The sequence below is a fragment of the Pungitius pungitius genome, chromosome 21 (assembly GCF_949316345.1).
Source record: "Pungitius pungitius chromosome 21, fPunPun2.1, whole genome shotgun sequence".
NCBI lineage: Eukaryota > Metazoa > Chordata > Actinopteri > Perciformes > Gasterosteidae > Pungitius > Pungitius pungitius.
Genome location: NC_084920.1, coordinates 14377918 through 14396712, shown reverse-complemented (window position 1 = coordinate 14396712; position 18795 = coordinate 14377918). Strand labels below are relative to the sequence as shown.

The window sequence follows — 18795 nt, the reverse complement described above, 5'->3', positions numbered from 1 at the left end:
TACTAGAAATCCAGCGATGGAATTTCTTCTTACATTTTAGGTCAATTAAAAACCTACCAGTGAGGCTTAGCACAGTTAAACACACACAGAAGAAGAGTGTAAAGCTTAAAGAAAAGAAAAAAGGCACAATCACAATATGTGGGGTGCATTTGAAGCCCTGCTTTAAATATTCTGCACATCCAGTACCCACCCAACCTGCCGCATTCTGTTTTAATGATGTGCACCAAAAAGTGGAATATTCTGTGGAGCATTTCCGGTAAAGACAACGAACGTAGAAACTTTAAAACAAACATACAAAAAAAAAAAAAAAAAAGTGTCTTGGCAGCAACCGTCATCGGTGTCGAGTTCCTCCGTTTGATGCAGAATTCATAGAGTTCTTAACAGCAATGAGCTTCTACGTTAGTGCAAGAGAGTCAAGCTACCGCAGCACCGTCACATGCATGCGCACACACAAACACACACACACACACACACACACACACACACACAAACACACACACACAAACTCGTAATTGCACTTGAGGTTTCTTCATGTGAAAGCTAGCTTTCCCACCGCTCAGAACAGCGGATTCCTCTCCAGGTATTTCTTCATCCGCTCACAGCGAGGACACGGGACCCCGGCGGCCTTGCAGGGCAGGTGAAACACAGCTTTACAATCTTCACACCTGGGTCAGGTACAAAAAAAAAAGAATGTGAAGGGAATTATTAAACAAAAAATGGTCTAGAAGCACATCGAGAACTGTAGAATTGTTCAGTGCATCCAGTTTGTTTAGTTATTGTATGTTTAATTGTATTTCAATTGTATTGTACCTCATTTGGCCATTTTAATTCTTTCATAGATGAAAGAAAATCCTTTATTTTTAAAAAACCAAGCCCCAAACATCGTACCTGGTGGTGATGTCGAGCTGAAAGGGGAAGATGATGTCATCAGCGTGGCATATCTGACAGATGAAGCCGCGCTGAGAGCACAGGTCACAGTGGAACACGTGGTTGGAGGCGTGCTGCGTCAGTGCCACCAGGTAGGTCACATACTCGTCGCCCGCTACCTGGGGGAAAAGTAAACGCGCGTTAACGTGTTTCTAGGCGTCCGATGACGGGCGCAGTGAAGCCGTCGGGATACCTGTCGCAGGTCCATGACGCTGTACAGGTGGCTCGACTCCAGCGGGTACGTCCGCTGCCCCATTCTATCAGAGGGGTTTAAAGCACACTTTAAAAAATAAAAATAAACCGCCAAGGTAAAATACGGGTGAAATGTAAACGGCACTTGCACACACTTGGCTTGGAGCTTCTTGCAGGCTCCGCTGCGGCAGGTGAGCAAGTAGTCGCCCAGCAGGCGCAGCCTCCTCCGCAGCTGGTGGGCCTGAGACATGGACTCGGCGTGCGTCACCAGCTCCGGGTTCAACTGCTCCACGTTCAGCAGAGGCTCCTGCTCCACCTGAGCCAGCAGATGCAGGGCCTTCTTAGACACCTGGTCACACACACAGACACACGAAAACAAAGGTGTCACACATCGTATGTCTAACTTCAGGAACGTTTGCTTGTTGCATCTGAGACGCGCTGCTTGCATTCATTCACTCAAGGAGATTTGGGGCGTGTGGTGTTGGGGGGCACGAGGGATGCTGCTGTCGAGCTTGCCGTTACTAAGCAACCAGCAACCTGTGCATTGCATCGACACAATGATGAGGTTGTGTTAATTTTGCAGTGATAGTCAGCGACTGAAGTAGAAAGAAATGGATTTCCAGCCCTATAACTTCCTCATCTGTCTGTGACGACCTGCAGCTTTCAACCCCTCTCTTATATCAGTTATTTACAGAAGATAGCCGCCGGTTTCTGATTGGTTGTTCCTCATCACAGAGCATGTGTGGTGACCTGCGTGTGCTGCACCAACCTCCCGCCGCGTGAGGTCCCAGTTGTGCACCATGCGCGAGGGGATGACAGTGGTGTCGCCGTGGTGACAGGAGTCACAGTAGTACTGGCCCGAGAACTCGCACAGCCTGGCTCGGCCCCGGGACGGGCCGATCGGCTGAGGACACCCTGCATGTGACGCACAGCAGACTCATTCATTCATTCATGGCATTCACTCACACGTCTACACTCCAGACTATTATTACCTGTTATAGTCAACATCATTTCAAGGTCCTGGATCATGTATAAATAATTTAAACGTTTCACATAATCATAATGATAGGCGGCCACTTAGATATTTAGAGGCAGCCTATTAACCGACATCAATTCATGTGTGAGATCAACGACGGAATATTACCGGCACACTTGAAGCCCTGAGAGTCCAGACCCTTCTCCGAGGGAACGGCGCACAGATGAGCGAGGAGCGCTCCGTCTTCTTTGAGCCTGTGCTGCACCAGTCTGTAGAGATTTCCCGTCGCACCGGGGGATGCCCCGGCGGGCTCCTCGGAGCCTCCGTCCTCCCCGCTCTCCAGGTACGAGTCCAGAGCTCCTCGGATCAGGACCCTCCAGGAGCTGGCCTCCTTCGGGTTCTCTGCTTTGAGTCGCAGCGTCTCCCTGAGGGTGAGGAGTTTAAAAAAGGCCGCCCCCCCCTGGGACACGTCGGGCACCACGTCCCGGATCTGATCGACGGGGAGCGTCCGCCGCAGCAACTTCCTGCCGTCCTGGACCTGGAACCCCCTCAGCGCCTCCAGGGAGAGGGAGAAGACCAGAGGCGCCCACGTCCGAGCCTCCGGATCCGCGGAGAAGTACAACACGGCTTCCTTGATCGCATCGTTCTCCACGTCCGCAGTCCGAGTCCAGTCGAACGCCTCCTGCGCGGAAGGAGGAGGAGGAGGAGGAGGAGGGGGCGGAGCCGGAGCGAGAGGTCCCGCGTCCGGCGGCGACGGCGGGCACGACGCGTCCACGCCGTTCTCGCAGGGGGGCAGCAGCACCTCCCACTGCTCGACCGCGCAGGGCGCCGGGCGGCATTTGACGACGGCCTCCACTATGCGGTCCACCCAGTCCTCGGCCTCGCCGCGGTCGGCCGCGCGCAGGCACAGCCGCTTGCCGGGGAAGGTCAGCTCGAAGCGGCCCGCGGGCGAGGCGAGCCGGGCGTCCTCGCAGCGCAGCAGCGAGCAGTTGTCGCAGCACGTGCGCTCCTCCGCGTTGAGGTACAGGCGGAACTCGAAGGGCGACAGCTCGCAGTAGTGGTCGCGCCAAATCCCCATGGTGCCGCGGCGCTCCAGGTGGCCGAGCTTCAGCAGGCCGCGGAAAGGGTTGGACAGACCTGACCAACGGGGAGAGTAAAAGGAGAATGAGTCATGAAAAGGAGGTTGTTGTTATCCAGAGGACAATGAGACTTAAGTCATAAGGGCGTTTGCAACTATTTTTGACCCAGAGGATCATCTATACATTGGCAAATTCCCTAAACCTGTGGACCTGACTGAGATCGTACAGTAGTGGGTCCACAGTCCAAGCACTCACACAGGTGACGTTGTGAGTGGAATGCAGGAATATTACATTCCGCCACCAGCTGGCTGCGTCCCGAAAATGATGCAATACCCTTTTGTTTTGTCATTTGACAGCTGACAGGAAAGCACCCAATAGCTGGTCACGGATTTGGGGGGAGTGGTTTGAAGTGTCATTCCACAGCTTCTTGTGCTGCTGGAATTCCCTGCACCTTGTCAACAAGATTATTTTATTACCTAATAAGCGGCTGGACAAAAAAAAAAAAAAAAATGAAGTCGAGTTCCGAAAGACTACAAGAGTGAGTTAAATCCCAGGAAACCCCCCTCCCGTGTTAAAGCGCCCAACTTCACACCGAAAATAACAAGCCGGGATAATAAGAGTTGAATAGAGTTTACTGTTAAAGGACTCCGCTGACCTACAGGGGGCAGCAACACGCAGCCTAAACAAAACCAAGATGAATAGGAGCTGCAGAGGATTTCACCAGAAGGAAATGTGAAGAATCTCAAGCACATGACTTCTTTACTGATAACGTTTTCATGTAAATACATCAGGAGCAAACCAATACTTTTATAATCAGTTCATCCGACTTTTCAGTTTCACCAGAAAAAAAAATATATATATAATAAAAAAAAATAGAACCATCTGTACAGTAAGATTCCTACACTTTTTTCCTCTAATCATGGACTTACCTATTTGCCTGCGATGGACGACACTGGGGGGCGACGGAGAGACCTGGAGCTCAGTGGGCGGAGCCGGGGGAGGAGCCTCGTCTCGGTCTGATACTTCCTCCGGGTGGGGCTTGTAGATGTCATCCTCAGAGATCCAGGAACGAGAATGCTGCGACAGAAAGTTTATTTCAACCTCTTGAGTGGGAGAAGAAAGGAGAATGTGCACAACGTTTGCTTTTCTTTGTGCATTTAATGCGTGTCGACATTTTGGGTTCAGACTTTTGCTCCTGAATTTTCATTAGATCAAGATCAAGAGACCGACATGTTCATTTAACAACAAATTGACCTAATTGTGCACGTCTGAGAGGAGCAAAAGGTTCCTTTATCCAGAACACCATGTATGGGGGGAATAAAATAAAAGCTGACACGTACTTTTTAGGGCTGCAACAATTAGGAAGATTGACATAAAATGTGAGGTTTTGCTGCTTTTTTGTTTATAAATTGACTAATAGAGGATCTTTTCTTTTAATGCTTTCTAACAAAGATCTTTCAAATGAGATTTACTGATCTCCAACAGACCGACCACAGCCTGCAAAAGAGAAGTTCCTGTTATCACGTCTCTTTAATAACATGATTAATATGAGGAGAGTTCTTCTCTGTTCAGGGTCAAATGTGTCACTATTTTGACAAAACGTGTGGCAACGACCAATATTTTGTGAATAATTCTAGAGATTATTAGGTCTTTTATGCATTTCTCCATCAGTAAAATATTAAAGGGGAAGTATTTCTTAATGTTGATTTTTCTGGAGTTCTTGTTTAACGTAATGTTGTCAAAAACCTAATACGTGCAATCTGGGGCTGTCAGTGAAAAAAAAAAAGAAAAAGAATATCCCCTTATTGCAGACCATTGATCGGCTGCAGTCTGAAGTGTTCTCCCTCCATACTGGACCCATTTCAAAAAGCCTCTCAGATAAAAAAAAATAAAAAAAACATGGAACAAATATTGTCCAGGGTGAAAAATACTGACATTTTCCCTTGAAGTTGTACAGAGGAGCCACAACAGAGCGAAACACATGTTTAGTGACAGGAGAGCTTCTTACTGATAGAGAATCTGAGCACAATATCCTGCTGGAGCAACGAGAGGCTTGATCCACTGAAGGTCCATCTTCCCTCTCCACCTGGAGGTTGCCAGGACCGACGTGTCCTCCATCCACAGGCTCCCTGACGGTAGGAACCAGGTCCGTGACCGGGTGTGACCGCGGGGGAGTGCCGATGAACGCTTCAAAGGGAGAGCCGTTAGCGAGGTTCTTATCCGGTGCCGCCGGTGGCTCCGAATCGGACGGCACAGGGTCCAGGACTGGGTCCGAGCGGTCTTGGGGCAGCGTAGGGGGACCCTGGGTCTCGCTGTCCGAGCCGCTGAAAACGGCCGTCTCCGAATACGCATCTGGACCCAGGCTGGAGACCAAGGAGTCTTCACGCATGGAGTCCTGACTGCAGTGGCCACTCTCCCTGAAATCTGTCCGAGAACTGCAGAGACATGAAAAAGTTCTGATTTGAGCTCATCATAAAAGGGTAGGAAGAACTACTATTCATTTCTAAAGTTGAATCCTAACACTAATGACATTTCTTTAATCATTTCAAGAAAAAGTACAAGAAAGATCCCGAGCTCACTTATCATACTGATAATTAATTAAAAAGCCTAAAAAATAGTAATTTCAAAAAAGAATGATCTCATCCTTTAACTTATTTACTTATTTAGCTTATTTTTTAGATTTAGCTTAGAAGATACACTTACTCCTTCCGTGGCCTGTTGGTGCTGATGGTGACATTAATGGGGACGTCCAGGTCGCATGAAGACCACTGCTCTCCCGCTGGGCTGCGGGGGTCCTGCCCCTGCAGGAGGCTATCAGAGCTCAAGCTGGAGGAGAGCTGAGAGGAGCCTGTGGTGTCAAGGCTTAAATTAGATGAGTTGAGTGCAGCACTGCCCCCTTGTAATGCACCCGTCCCCGTCCCGGTCGGCGTCGCTGGGCAGCCTCTCTGCATGTCTGGTGCATCGGATGAGCCCGACGACTGAGAAGCGGTGTCCCACGACTCCTTCAACTCGGGCTTGGGGGTGGGAGCGTCGCCTCCGTTGAGCGGCCAGTCGATGGCGTCCGCTTGGGTTGAGGGGCAGAGACCCGCGAGGGCCAGCGGCGTGGTGGTCCATTCGTTGAGGACGGCCGACTTGTAGGAGAGGCTGAACGTGAGCGAGCCCAGACCTTGGAGGTAGCTGAGCAGGACTTCCCGCTCCTCGGCGTTCAGGAGCAAGGCACTGGGCTGGTAGTGGGCCCGCAGTTTGGAGCCCTCGCGAAACAGCGATGTGAGGTAGCACTCGAGCAGGCCGTGGTTCAGGGCCAGCCGCAGCCAGGACCGGCAGCGCCCCACGTCCGTGCTCACGAAGCTGATCTTCTCCAGCTCTTTGACCACGTCACTGGGGATTTCAGAGTGAGTGTTATTACATTATAATTATTACCATTATAACATATATAATGTTCTGTTAATCTAATCCAACCAATCCTCTCGCTTTTAATGATGTTCCTTTAGAATAATGTGCTTTTTACCGGTGGGTGACAGCCTTGAGGAGGCTCCAGAAGAAAGGCTGAGGGAGGGATCCTCGGTCCCCCTTCCTACTGCGGCCCCCAGCCACCGAGCGGATGTACTTGCTCTTGATGCCGTGGATGAAGACGGCCTCGAGGGCGCAGCAGAGGAGGTTAGCATCCCCATCCTCACTGGTGACCACTGCGTCTGACGCTACGTATCTCTTCTGCAGGGCCTTGAGTGCCTGTGCCAACTTCTCCTTGATCTGCGTGCGACAGTGCGTGCCAGGGGAAAATATCATCCAGCTTCCTCGTTTCATTCGGTCAGAGGGACTACACTGTGGTTCAAACGAGAAGCAAGTTGGACAAACCACTTCCCGGTTCACCAACTAACCTAGAGGCCCAATTAAGAAATCAGCCAGCACATTTTTTTGAAGAGGAATACCCAGATTGCCATGCGGTGTTATGCAACATAATCTTTAGATCACCTACAGTCACATGACACTCACTGTCAGCTGACATGGAAAGAGAGCACATACACATATAGAAAGCAAGCCTACATTGTGCAATAGGTTGCAGATATTGTGCGCTGCCTGCAAAACTCTGCTGTAATAAAATCATACTAAAAAGGACACACAGACAACGGAGTGCATGTACAAGTGCACGGTTAAAAGTGGCGCAACAATGCAGAACAGTTACAAACGCACCATTACAACATTTGGCCCTATTTTACCACCATGTCACAATCGACTGAGCGCAAATCAATCCATAGGAGTCTAGTTCTCCAGAGGTATCGCAGGAACAATCACCGAGGACCCATCGAGGATCTTAGCACACGAGGGAGGATTATTGCGGGGGGAAAGCTCGTGGATTTACCTGTTTGACATCTTGGGTCTCGGGCGGCGTGTCTGGCATCTGTGTGGCTAGCATGGCACCTCCGGGCAAGGCGTGGTCCCACAGGGCACGCTGGAAAACACCAACACAGAGACTCTTCAGCACTCCTCTAATAACGGCCTCACCGACCCCTAGGTGGTGTGTGACTGTGTGCCCCTGCAGACCAGCAAGGCATGTGATTGTTTTTTCCCCCACTAAATGTTACCAGCACATTTGACACATTTTCCATCACAAGACTGGGTTTCTACTGTGACATATCTGCTATTTCGCGGTGTCAGTAAGGAACTATGAGTCACGTGACGCCCGGATTGAAGACCTTGGCTGCAAGGAAGTGGCAAAAAAAAAAATGAACCAGAACTTACTTCCCCCTATAAAAAAAAAAGAAAAGAGAAACCCCAAGGGCAAATAAGGCTGTTCATATGATCACACCGAGATAAGAGAACTCTAAGTAACGTTAACTTTAACTAAGATGGATATTTAACATTGCAGACGCTATTCGGTGACGTTAGATGCAGCAGTAAATAAATAAACAAAATGAACGTAATGAGATTCGATAGGAGACGTAACTTTAGTACAAGGTGTAACGTTAGCAGTGGTATCGTATAGCCCATCATGTAGCAATACGGCATAACATTTAACAGAGAATCAGAACTCAGCCCGCTATGTTATCACAGTTGGGCTTATTGTGGGTTTAGCAGCGGACGTTAGCTTCCTTACCCAACCGGGTTGGCTAACTTGCCATTAAGATCAAAAGACAGCCTCGAAATCCTCCGTAAAATCGTCGTCAACTCAGTAAACGTAAATTAAAGCAACGTCAGTCCGTACAGTCGCTCTCCATGTTTTCCAAATCATGAAAAAAAACACACACAAACTCAAATTAGCTTTAAATAAGCTTTGTTTTCTCGAGAAGGTGAGACGCTGCCTTGATACTTTCCAGTTGAAGACAGATGCATCATGGGAGCTCCACTAGAATAATGATGCCTTCAGGCGCTCTCAAAATATAGTAAAAGGGAGATACGTGATAGGAACGAACATCAACGACGTTTACTCTTCAAAAAACACGGATAATATCCCCACCTATTTTATACGTTATTTTTGTACTTTATTACGTTTCAAACTGATAACACTTCAAGTCGAGATGCGATCCAAGCAATAACTAATTGTGTGATGTTTTAAGGCATTCAAATATAAACTTAGAAGCCGCGCAAATGTTGTGATATGGCGGAAACTGTAGTTTACATGTAACACCCAAAGGCAGCGCAGCTTTTGAGGCGTGCAAATGTTGTTGTCTGTTTGTGTCATAAGAGGACTTTATGTTCTCTTACAGTTCCTGTAAAGACTGATAACACAGTCGCAAAAAGATCTAGTAACATCCTCCACCGCGTTGAAATGTAAAGTAACTCAACCACGGTATCCCCACAAGTACACTTTATTTTAATTTCACATTCTAGTTTAGTTGGACCCTGGAAATTAGTTGTGGATGACAATCCAATAATAGAACATCCGCAATCTGAAAATACAGTGATTTAGCAGTCGTCATATGGTTCAACAGGGGGTGCCTGAGCGCACTCAAAGAATCAAGCTCTGATTCGAATCCTAAATCTCTTGCACGTGTAAAAGTGTGCTGGCTGTCAACACTCAACACTAAAAAAGTAACATCGATTTAGATTTGTAATATTCTGCCGTTATTATTAAAAAACGAGCCAGCATTATATTCATAACTTTGATAGCTCCTTTTGTGTATTTTTTTATTGTATTTACTTATGTTCTGTATGTACTAATAGCTTTTAAATTACATATTTTTCCGTACTTATTTCTGACTTTTGGTCTTGCAAGTCAGGTATTTCCACTCATTAAAAGCTTTCCTTATCTATCATGCATTCTCTACAGCGTCCATAAATTCCTCTGAATGGCGAACTTCGTACTGAAAAGGAAAATACAAAAATAGAAACGCACAAGTATGTATTTTAATTTCCAACACCATAACCAATTAGAAAAGCCAAATGCAAAACCACCGTAATTCTTGACTTTAATTTTTTTTTTAATCACAAAGGGAAAATGCAATTTAACCATAGCAGAAGATGAAATGCCAAGCAAACTCTATGGAGAACAATAAAAGTTTTCTCCTCGGTCTTATCTTGAATTTCTTCTTCATAAACGTCATGACGTGAAAGCCACGTTACGTCACGAAGGCCGCCGCATGTCGCTTTCCTTTTGTTGAAGCGCATTTTTTTTTATGGATAGACTTCGTTCCATTCCAAAGTTATTAATCATTTACTATGAACTTGATCAAAACACAGACAAATGACAACGATAAATAGAGAATCGTTATTTTATTGTATTCACGTGATTCATGTCATAACTTAAATAAATGCATGTAATATACTTCTGCGAACAAAAATACAGTAAACTAACCACTTTAACGGGAAAATTCTCGGTGTGTGTTGTAGAGGTAAAGGGTAGAAGCTCGTTTCTTGTGATCACAGAGATAATTGATTATGTTTTAATCGTGGGAAAATGTTTCTATCAGGCAGCTGATTAGAATCCGAAACATTCTTGTGTGAGTTGTAAAGGTAAACCGCGTCTGGAAAGTGAAAGGTGCGCCCTGCTGTATAAATGAGGCACTGCAGCTCTCCTCCAGCAGAACAACTTCCACAGAGAAATCTCTACTCGCTCCACAACAGGAAAATCTGAACCTCGTCTCAAAATGCTGTACAGGATGTTTTTGGTGTGTGTGTGTCTCAGTGTGTACACTTCAGCCTCCTCGCTGAGCTGCAGATGGGTGCATCACAAGTTCAGTCATCTCAGCAGACGCTCTATGGATCTACTAGACACCATGGTGAGAGCACTTCTTTTGGATGTTCTTTAAAGTCTCTGGTTGTGTTTACCCTGCTGTATACTTACCATGTGTGTGTGTGTGTGTGTGTGTGTGATACAGGCTCATAACTCCACTAACACCACTGAGGATGCTGAAATTAACTTCCCCAATGATCTGTACAACCAGGCGTCCAAAGCATCAGTGAGTCCCCCTCAACCTTTCATCTCATTTTATGGAACAAACAGCATCCAAAGACAAGTTTGTCAAATATCAACTGTCATCTGTATTTGTACGTATATTTTTAAGTGTGATGAATCATTGATCTTCTTCTTCAGGCTGAGGACAAACTCAGGTTCTCAGTTCAGATCCTGGAGGAGATGCTTGCCTTGTTTGACGAGGATCACAGCAATGCATCATGGGAGGTGCAAACGGTGGAGCACTTCCTGATGGTAGTGACCCAGCAGGCCGACGGCCTTCACTCCTGTGTAAGTAGACACAACGTGCAGCTTCACCTGTAGCTTTTAACCATGCACCTGAAGCTGTGACTCGAGAACACATGACACTTTAAAGCACAATAAATGCATCTTTTGTAACAGTTGTTTTCTTCTGATGGATTTAGATTAAGCGCCACGGCCACAAGAAGAAGAACAAGAAGCTGCAGATGTATTTCGGGAGACTATCTCGCCGTGTCCTGGAGCACATGGTAAGAGAGTCCTTCTATCGATCAGCCAGTCAGTCAATCAGTGAGCTGTATTGATCGTGTTTTAATAATGATGACCTTCATGTCTGTAGGGCCACAGTGCTGAATCCTGGGAGCTGATCAGGAAGGAAATGAAAGTCCATCTGATGAAAACAGACCAGCTGGTTCTGTCTCTCACCAACTAAAACTGTTTAGTTTTTTTAGTCCAAATGCGTTGGTTCATGTGCTGACATGCAGTCTATTTATTTATCTATTTGTTTATTTATTGCTTTATTTATTTTGTTTACTTATTTATTAACTTATTAATCAGATTTTTACTTCATTATTTATTCATTTGCATATGTATTTATTTGTTTATTTATATATTACCAACATATGTCTTTGTTGATTTTGGACAAACATTTTTTGTACTGATATTATAAGCAATAAAGAAAACATTTTTACATGAGAATATGGTTTCATTGTCACTGTTTTAAATGATCCACATTTGACCTTTTACTGCACTCAATCAAACATTTCTGGCATATTTTACAGTACTTACACCCACCGAAGGTAGAATTGATATTAAATCATCAATTTAGAGAATAAAAACTGACCAGTAATATCAGTATAAGTGCAACTTCAAACTGCAAATCTCTGTTTTTTTGCTGGCAAACTTGTTCTTTAATTTCTGAACAATAAGCATAGTTTATGATTCTCATCCGACACGTCACACTGAGAAACACCCACCGAGAGGTTTGTCATTAATCATTTATTATACTTATACTTTATTATCAGATTCACCTGCTTCGCAAAGTTTACACCAAACATATCAGACGTGTGTCTGCGATCAGTTTCCTCACTTTACCGTCACATTCAGACATCTTGATATAATAAGTAGCCTCAAAATACCAAAGTACTGGTAAGAAAGCTTTGCTTCACTACAGAGTTAAATGTATTGTAATAAATAATATTTAGCGACGCATTAAGGTACTTTGTTCTTCACTCTGCATGAGTGGAGCTAATGCTAAACTTTATTGAGCCTCATTCTGGGTATAACTTCTAAATTCCTCCAAAGGATGAATAACGTAGCATTAAGTTGAATATCGCAACGTTTTTGAGTGATTACAGAAAAGAAAAAAGTGAAATACTTGTGTAGAAGAGAAAAGTGTTATTGAGAATAAATGACATTTACCTCAAAATGGATCTTGGTTAGTAGACTTTAGTACTTGAGTTGATGTAATTTTATCCACAAAACACATAAAAATGTGCTGTTAAATGGATGAATTTGATGATAGAGTTTTGAGTAACAGAAAATGAGATCATTAACAAAAGCATCTCTGTTTCTACATTTGATGAGTCAGATGAATGAGGCTTATTCCACTGAAGTTAAAGAATAAGGATGTAGACATTTTATATTTTATCATTAATGCATTTGAAAAGAACCCTGGTATTTAAAAGCTTAAATTGGCACTTGTACACTCACACATTGTACAATATCTTATATCTTTTAACAACTAAAACTTACGACACCATAACTAATTGTGCTGGAAGTGTTGGAACATCTGGAGAGGTCTGGGATCTCCTCCTTAACATCTGTATCCTTCAGGCGGATTTTTTCTAAACTCCTTTCTTCAAACCGGTGTTTAATCATCATTGAAACTATATTAATAAAAAATGGAAATGAAGAATGAATAAATCTTTATCTGTGCCAGTAAAGTTTAAATTGTTGTCTTCTTGGATAGTTTGAAGTTAATCTGCATGTGTTTAAAACGCAGTGTTTTCTTTGCATGAATGAAATGCTTTTAATTAATCCGATCTTCTTAATTGGAAAATTGTGCTGATGAGCAATAAAACTATTATTCTCATATTATTCAAAAATGTTACGATTTCTATGTTCATCCAGCTGGATTTTTTTTCGGCGAACTTTTATTCCCGATTCTTCATTTTTTCATCTAATACTTCGGGTACTTTCGTGCTTTAATTAATTATCGGATGGACAATCGAAAACAATTTCACAGCATGCGTTGCAAACAAAATAAATAAAACCACAGTAAATTTGACTAATTACCGAAATGAAGGCCCGCGCAAATGTTTCTCCGCTCTTTAGCCTTCTGTAATAAAGTTCTACTACTAATAAAACAAAGATATTTACTATTCCTGTGGTGCAGAAACCCCCCTTTTTCGCTGCTTCTCACGGTCCAAGCCGCGTCTTCTTGCTAAAAACAAGGTGAAATGTCAGAGACCAGTTCACATGCACGCGCGTCAGGCCGCAGGCACGAAGCCGCTTTCACTTTCTACGGAAGGAAACTCCCGCTTTTATGTCACCAGTTAATGATGCATGACGACGACGTTTTAATGACGTCACCAGTGGATCGGCGCATCATCTCATCGGGAGAGTGCCGAGTGAAGTGAATATAATAATGTTAGTAAATTGTGTTTTACTTAGGTATTCTATAATATGCATTTTATATGTTTTAGAAGCTCGTTTCTTGTGATCACAGAGATCATTGATTATGCTTTGATCGTGGGAAAATGTTTTCATCAGGCCGCTGATTAGAATCCGAAACGTTACGTCTGACATTCTTGTGTGAGTTGTAAAAGTAAACCGCGTCTGGAAAGTGAAAAAGGTGCGCCCTGCTGTATAAATGAGGCACTGCAGCTCTCCTCCAGCAGAACAACTTCCACAGAGAAATCTCTACTCGCTCCACAACAGGAAAATCTGAACCTCGTCTCAAAATGCTGTACAGGATGTTTTTGGTGTGTGTGTGTCTCAGTGTGTACACTTCAGCCTCCTCGCTGAGCTGCAGATGGGTGCATCACAAGTTCAGTCATCTCAGCAGACGCTCTATGGATCTACTAGACACCATGGTGAGAGCACTTCTTTTGGATGTTCTTTAAAGTCTCTGGTTGTGTTTACCCTGCTGTATACTTACCATGTGTGTGTGTGTGTGTGTGTGTGTGATACAGGCTCATAACTCCACTAACACCACTGAGGATGCTGAAATTAACTTCCCCAATGATCTGTACAACCAGGCGTCCAAAGCATCAGTGAGTCCCCCTCAACCTTTCATCTCATTTTATGGAACAAACAGCATCCAAAGACAAGTTTGTCAAATATCAACTGTCATCTGTATTTGTACGTATATTTTTAAGTGTGATGAATCATTGATCTTCTTCTTCAGGCTGAGGACAAACTCAGGTTCTCAGTTCAGATCCTGGAGGAGATGCTTGCCTTGTTTGACGAGGATCACAGCAATGCATCATGGGAGGTGCAAACGGTGGAGCACTTCCTGATGGTAGTGACCCAGCAGGCCGACGGCCTTCACTCCTGTGTAAGTAGACACAACGTGCAGCTTCACCTGTAGCTTTTAACCATGCACCTGAAGCTGTGACTCGAGAACACATGACACTTTAAAGCACAATAAATGCATCTTTTGTAACAGTTGTTTTCTTCTGATGGATTTAGATTAAGCGCCACGGCCACAAGAAGAAGAACAAGAAGCTGCAGATGTATTTCGGGAGACTATCTCGCCGTGTCCTGGAGCACATGGTAAGAGAGTCCTTCTATCGATCAGCCAGTCAGTCAATCAGTGAGCTGTATTGATCGTGTTTTAATAATGATGACCTTCATGTCTGTAGGGCCACAGTGCTGAATCCTGGGAGCTGATCAGGAAGGAAATGAAAGTCCATCTGATGAAAACAGACCAGCTGGTTCTGTCTCTCACCAACTAAAACTGTTTAGTTTTTTTAGTCCAAATGCGTTGGTTCATGTGCTGACATGCAGTCTATTTATTTATCTATTTGTTTATTTATTTATTTATTTATTTAGTTTATTTATTAACTTATTCATTCGATTTTTACTTCATTATTTATTGATTTGCATATTTATTTATTTGTTAATTTACTTAATACCAACATCTGTCTTTGTTGATTTTAGACCAACATTTTTGTTCTGATATTATACTGTAAGTAACCAGCTGGTTCTGTCTCTCACCAACTAAAACTGTCGGATGGATTAATTTATTAATTTATTCATATTTATTATTGCTTATTCATCTCTTGAAATGTTCTACTCCTGTATTTTTTTATAAGAATTATGTTATTTTTGTACTATTTTCTATTTATTATTACCTGCCAAAAACAATAAAATAATTTTCTCCAACAAAAAAAATTAGTTTGTTTTTAATTTGAAACATAAAATATGTTTTTACATAATCAAACATCAAGCAGTGTCTTTTTCAGGCTCTCTGCACACCCTGTAAGACTAGATTGAAATAGATATGCTTACAGAGAAGTCATTTTTAACCCTTAAAAAACCCCGAAAAAGCCTCTTGAAGCACCAAAAAAGCAATCTGTTGAATCTGAATTACACAATTGTTCCCTTTCAGGTCATTACATTTAAAATCTCAGAACACATTCAATCCCAGTTCACATGTGCGTTAAAGAGGCCGATATCCAGGCCACCAGTGTTCATCGTAAAAACACCACATATCTGTATGAGACTTAGGGTAAAAAAAAACTAACCTTTCATCAGGCCAAAGTCACAAAATGAAAGCATGGATGAAGGCAGCAGTGGAGCAGTAACTCCTTTGTGATTTTGTTAACGGAGTCTCGTGACCTTTGACTTTGCCGAGCACATATTTGTCTCACAGCAAAGTAAAGCAGTGAAATATATTCTAAATATAGGCCATCAAATCCAACCTTTCCCCTCCAACAACGCATTAGTACTTCTTATTAGTATGTGAGACCGCCTCACTCCCACGGCGCCTCGGTTTCTTCCGCCTGGGCGTACACGGAGAGCTCCTCATACAGGTCTCCTCCACACGACTCGATCGCCAAACCCTGGAGGACGGAAACCGGTCCGATTTGAGTTCAAGTTTGTATTGGTGCAGTTTTTCTCCTACTATATTTCTTCTTAAACATCTCAAACTATTGACTGTATGAGCTTCTGCGGATTGCTTCCTGTCTTCTCATTGTCGTCATGTACGATGATGTGAAATAAGCCCTCTGAACGGCACTTGCTGTATGAAAAAGAGTGGTGATTTTAAACAGAAAACTATGGTAATAAAAAATAAAAAAATCCAAGTTCAGCCTACAGTCCGTGTGCTGTGTTCATAAAGACCTGAGAGCTGAACTGAAAAAAACAACGTGGTTCTGAGCTCAGTGGTGCGAGAAGACTCAGTGTGTCCTTGCTCGGTCTTGCAAATGCATTTGTGATGTTCAAACAACAAGGAAGCTGTTACGTGTCTCTCAAGAACAAGTGGTAAAAATCATCTTATCTAATCTCATTCAACTAAAGGAGTTTAAAACTGAACAATAAATACCTTCATTTGCTGATATTACTTACTTTTACTTAAATACGTTTTTTTTAAAGCACGACTTATAATGGAGTATTCCAGTATGGTATTAGTACTTTTGTACTTTTAAGTACTTCTTACTCCACACATTTGTGAAATGATGGCAAACAAACCTCATAGATGTGATCAGTTTCAGGCTCCTCGTATATGCTCTCCTTCATTTGAGTCTGTTAAAGAGTAAAGAATAAATATGAAATGCATTTCATTGGTAAACACACTCTGCATGTCCAACATATCCCTTAGAGTTTAATTAATCTATCCGTACTCTCATGCAACATCTAAATCCACCCAGCTGGCTGAGCTGCTTCAAGCTGGATTGAAAAAAATGGCTCAAAGTTGTGTAGTTGTAAGAGTAAAACCTTACATTAGCCCAGGAACGTGTTAACAATTAAGGGATATCATTTCAAAGGCCTATATTTTGGCTTCTTCTGAGATCGGATTAGTTCCTCACCATTTGCCGCTTGCGCAGCAGAACAGCAGCAATGCACACAGCCAGCAGCAGGCCCTGCAGGACGATGAGTCCATCCTTCATCTTGCTCCTGTGCTCAGCCTGGCGAAGGTCCACGGCTCCTGTGAGAGGGCAGATAGGTCAGCAAGGCCGACAGCCTCCTCGTGGCACTGGCGGCCAATGGCAAGTCTGTGGCGGGTCGCCGGTCAGTGGCTTTAAGGGACTCAATTTCAGCAGCCGACCTGCCGGTAAGAACAAACGGCTGCTCTCGGGAGAAAAACGTGGCTCCGCCCACTCAGCTTCTTGACAGGAGCCAAACGAGTGTCACCTTGTTGTTTGGCGCCTGACCGACAGGCTGACTGACGACCGCCAGCGAGGCATCGGGGGATGCCACCGAGGCGCCGCAGTCCTGACGCCCGACTGCCACCTGCCACAGACTTGCCATTGCTTCCCTGTGCCACAAGGAGGATCTCGCTGTCTCGCGAGACATGTTTGGTACCGGTGAACGCCAGTAAAATGTCCACTTAGCATCGCACGGAGCCTGTAAACATTGGGACGGCAGGGTCACTCACTGGCGACTTGAACAGCCGTCCCGGGACCCCAGGTGCCGTTCAGCCTGCAGAAGTACACTCCGCTGTCCTCCACGCGCGCGCGTTGCAAGAGGACATACTTTTTCTGAGGATGGTCGTCGTAAAATGTGAACATTTTGCCGGCCAGTATCTCGCGCCTGTTGGCCTCGTCCTCTCCGTGGCGGTCGGCCTTGTACCAGCGCGCCCGGGGCGCCAGCCGGCCCTGGTCGGACAGGCAGCAGATGGGCACCCTCGTCCCGGTGGTCACGCCGTAGAAGCGGGGTTTCTGGGTGATCTTGGGTTCGGGGTCTGGGGCCACTGGAGCGGACGAGAGAGGGTCAGTTGGTGACGGTTTGGCACCTGCGGCTGCGATCTGAGCAGTTTGGTGGACTGCGGCACGCGAAAAGATGTGAAGAAGATGCGTGCTCAGTGGATACGAAGAGGATAAAGACCAAAACAAGGGAAGAGTTCATCGACGTCGCTATGGACGATGGAAAGCTGTAAACAGAGTGTCGAGGTTTACGAGCCTGGATCCGAAAATCATCTATGTTTATGACGTCTTTCCGTTTTGGGGTTACCAGAAGGTGTACGGACGTGGTAGATGTTTAGATGTTTATTTCTGCTTTGGAACTAAAATTCATGTGTTTAGTTGTAGCAAAGAGATTGTTCTCAATTACTTAATCTGAACAGCAACAGTCAACCTTTTTAAAATGTGCTCAATAAATATATCTGGATTTTATTTAGATATATATTTCACATCTGTTCCTCCTAAAAACAGACTTGTATGAAGTTAAGTAACCTGATAGTTAATCTGGCAGACGTTTTTTTCCCCAAACACAACTTCCTCTTTTCCCCCAGATGGTCAGGAAGTAACGGTACTGAAGAGTCAAAAATAACATGCAAAGCAATTGTAAGCATTGTGCTGCGGTTAAACAGTTGTAAAAGGTATATTAATCGTCTACGTGGACCTCTATGAAATGATAGATGCCGTGAAAACAACATTCAGAATTTGACCGACGTCAATATTTAGCATGAATATTTTCATCTCTTTCCCCTCATCGAGTGCGAAAGGTTCCCACTTTACCTGAGACGCTGATCAAAGCGAGCCCCCAGCATGCAGCCAGCAGCCAGCGCATGATGACATGCAGGAGAAAAGAAGCCAATATCAAGAGCCCCAGAAGTCCTCACGCGTTCGTCCCCGAACCTTCTCTGCAGGCACCAGAAGGTGGTGGCGAGGGGAAGGAGGAGGAGGAGTGGTGTCTGCAGATGGCAGGCGAGAAGAGGGCGGGGTGCGCCGCCTGTCACCACAGAGGAAAAGAAGGGCAAGAGCAGCCACGTGGAACCAAAAATTACATCAACAATGTGCATC

At 44.6% G+C, this 18795-nt stretch overlaps 4 protein-coding genes across 4 annotated transcripts; 2 read left to right on the top strand and 2 right to left on the bottom strand.

Moving 5' to 3' along the window:
* Positions 1–298: 298 nt before the first annotated feature.
* Positions 299–8507, bottom strand: plekhm1 (pleckstrin homology domain containing, family M (with RUN domain) member 1). Its single transcript, XM_037463757.2, has 12 exons — positions 8270–8507; positions 7535–7624; positions 6683–6924; positions 5878–6552; positions 5183–5609; positions 4104–4251; positions 2264–3232; positions 1889–2034; positions 1275–1468; positions 1121–1184; positions 889–1046; positions 299–665 (listed from the first exon to the last, which is right to left on the bottom strand). The coding sequence occupies exons 2-12, from the start codon at positions 7586–7588 to the stop codon at positions 557–559; spliced, it is 3186 nt and encodes a 1061-aa protein (XP_037319654.2). The 5' UTR covers positions 7589–7624; positions 8270–8507; the 3' UTR covers positions 299–556.
* A 1629-nt stretch (positions 8508–10136) lies between these two features.
* On the top strand, positions 10137–11301 carry LOC119212932 (interferon a3-like). The gene is made up of 5 exons (XM_037463806.2): positions 10137–10391; positions 10491–10571; positions 10706–10855; positions 10990–11073; positions 11163–11301. Exons 1-5 carry the CDS (start codon positions 10260–10262, stop codon positions 11253–11255), a joined length of 540 nt encoding a protein of 179 aa, XP_037319703.2. The 5' UTR covers positions 10137–10259; the 3' UTR covers positions 11256–11301.
* A 2487-nt stretch (positions 11302–13788) lies between these two features.
* LOC119212933 (interferon a3-like) lies at positions 13789–15030 on the top strand. Its single transcript, XM_037463807.2, has 5 exons — positions 13789–13920; positions 14020–14100; positions 14235–14384; positions 14519–14602; positions 14692–15030. Exons 1-5 carry the CDS (start codon positions 13789–13791, stop codon positions 14782–14784), a joined length of 540 nt encoding a protein of 179 aa, XP_037319704.2. The 3' UTR covers positions 14785–15030.
* Positions 15031–15191: 161 nt separating this feature from the next.
* Positions 15192–18631, bottom strand: cd79b (CD79b molecule, immunoglobulin-associated beta). Its single transcript, XM_037463804.2, has 5 exons — positions 18511–18631; positions 17430–17744; positions 16861–16979; positions 16523–16576; positions 15192–15894 (listed from the first exon to the last, which is right to left on the bottom strand). Exons 1-5 carry the CDS (start codon positions 18560–18562, stop codon positions 15805–15807), a joined length of 630 nt encoding a protein of 209 aa, XP_037319701.2. The 5' UTR covers positions 18563–18631; the 3' UTR covers positions 15192–15804.
* Positions 18632–18795: the final 164 nt, after the last annotated feature.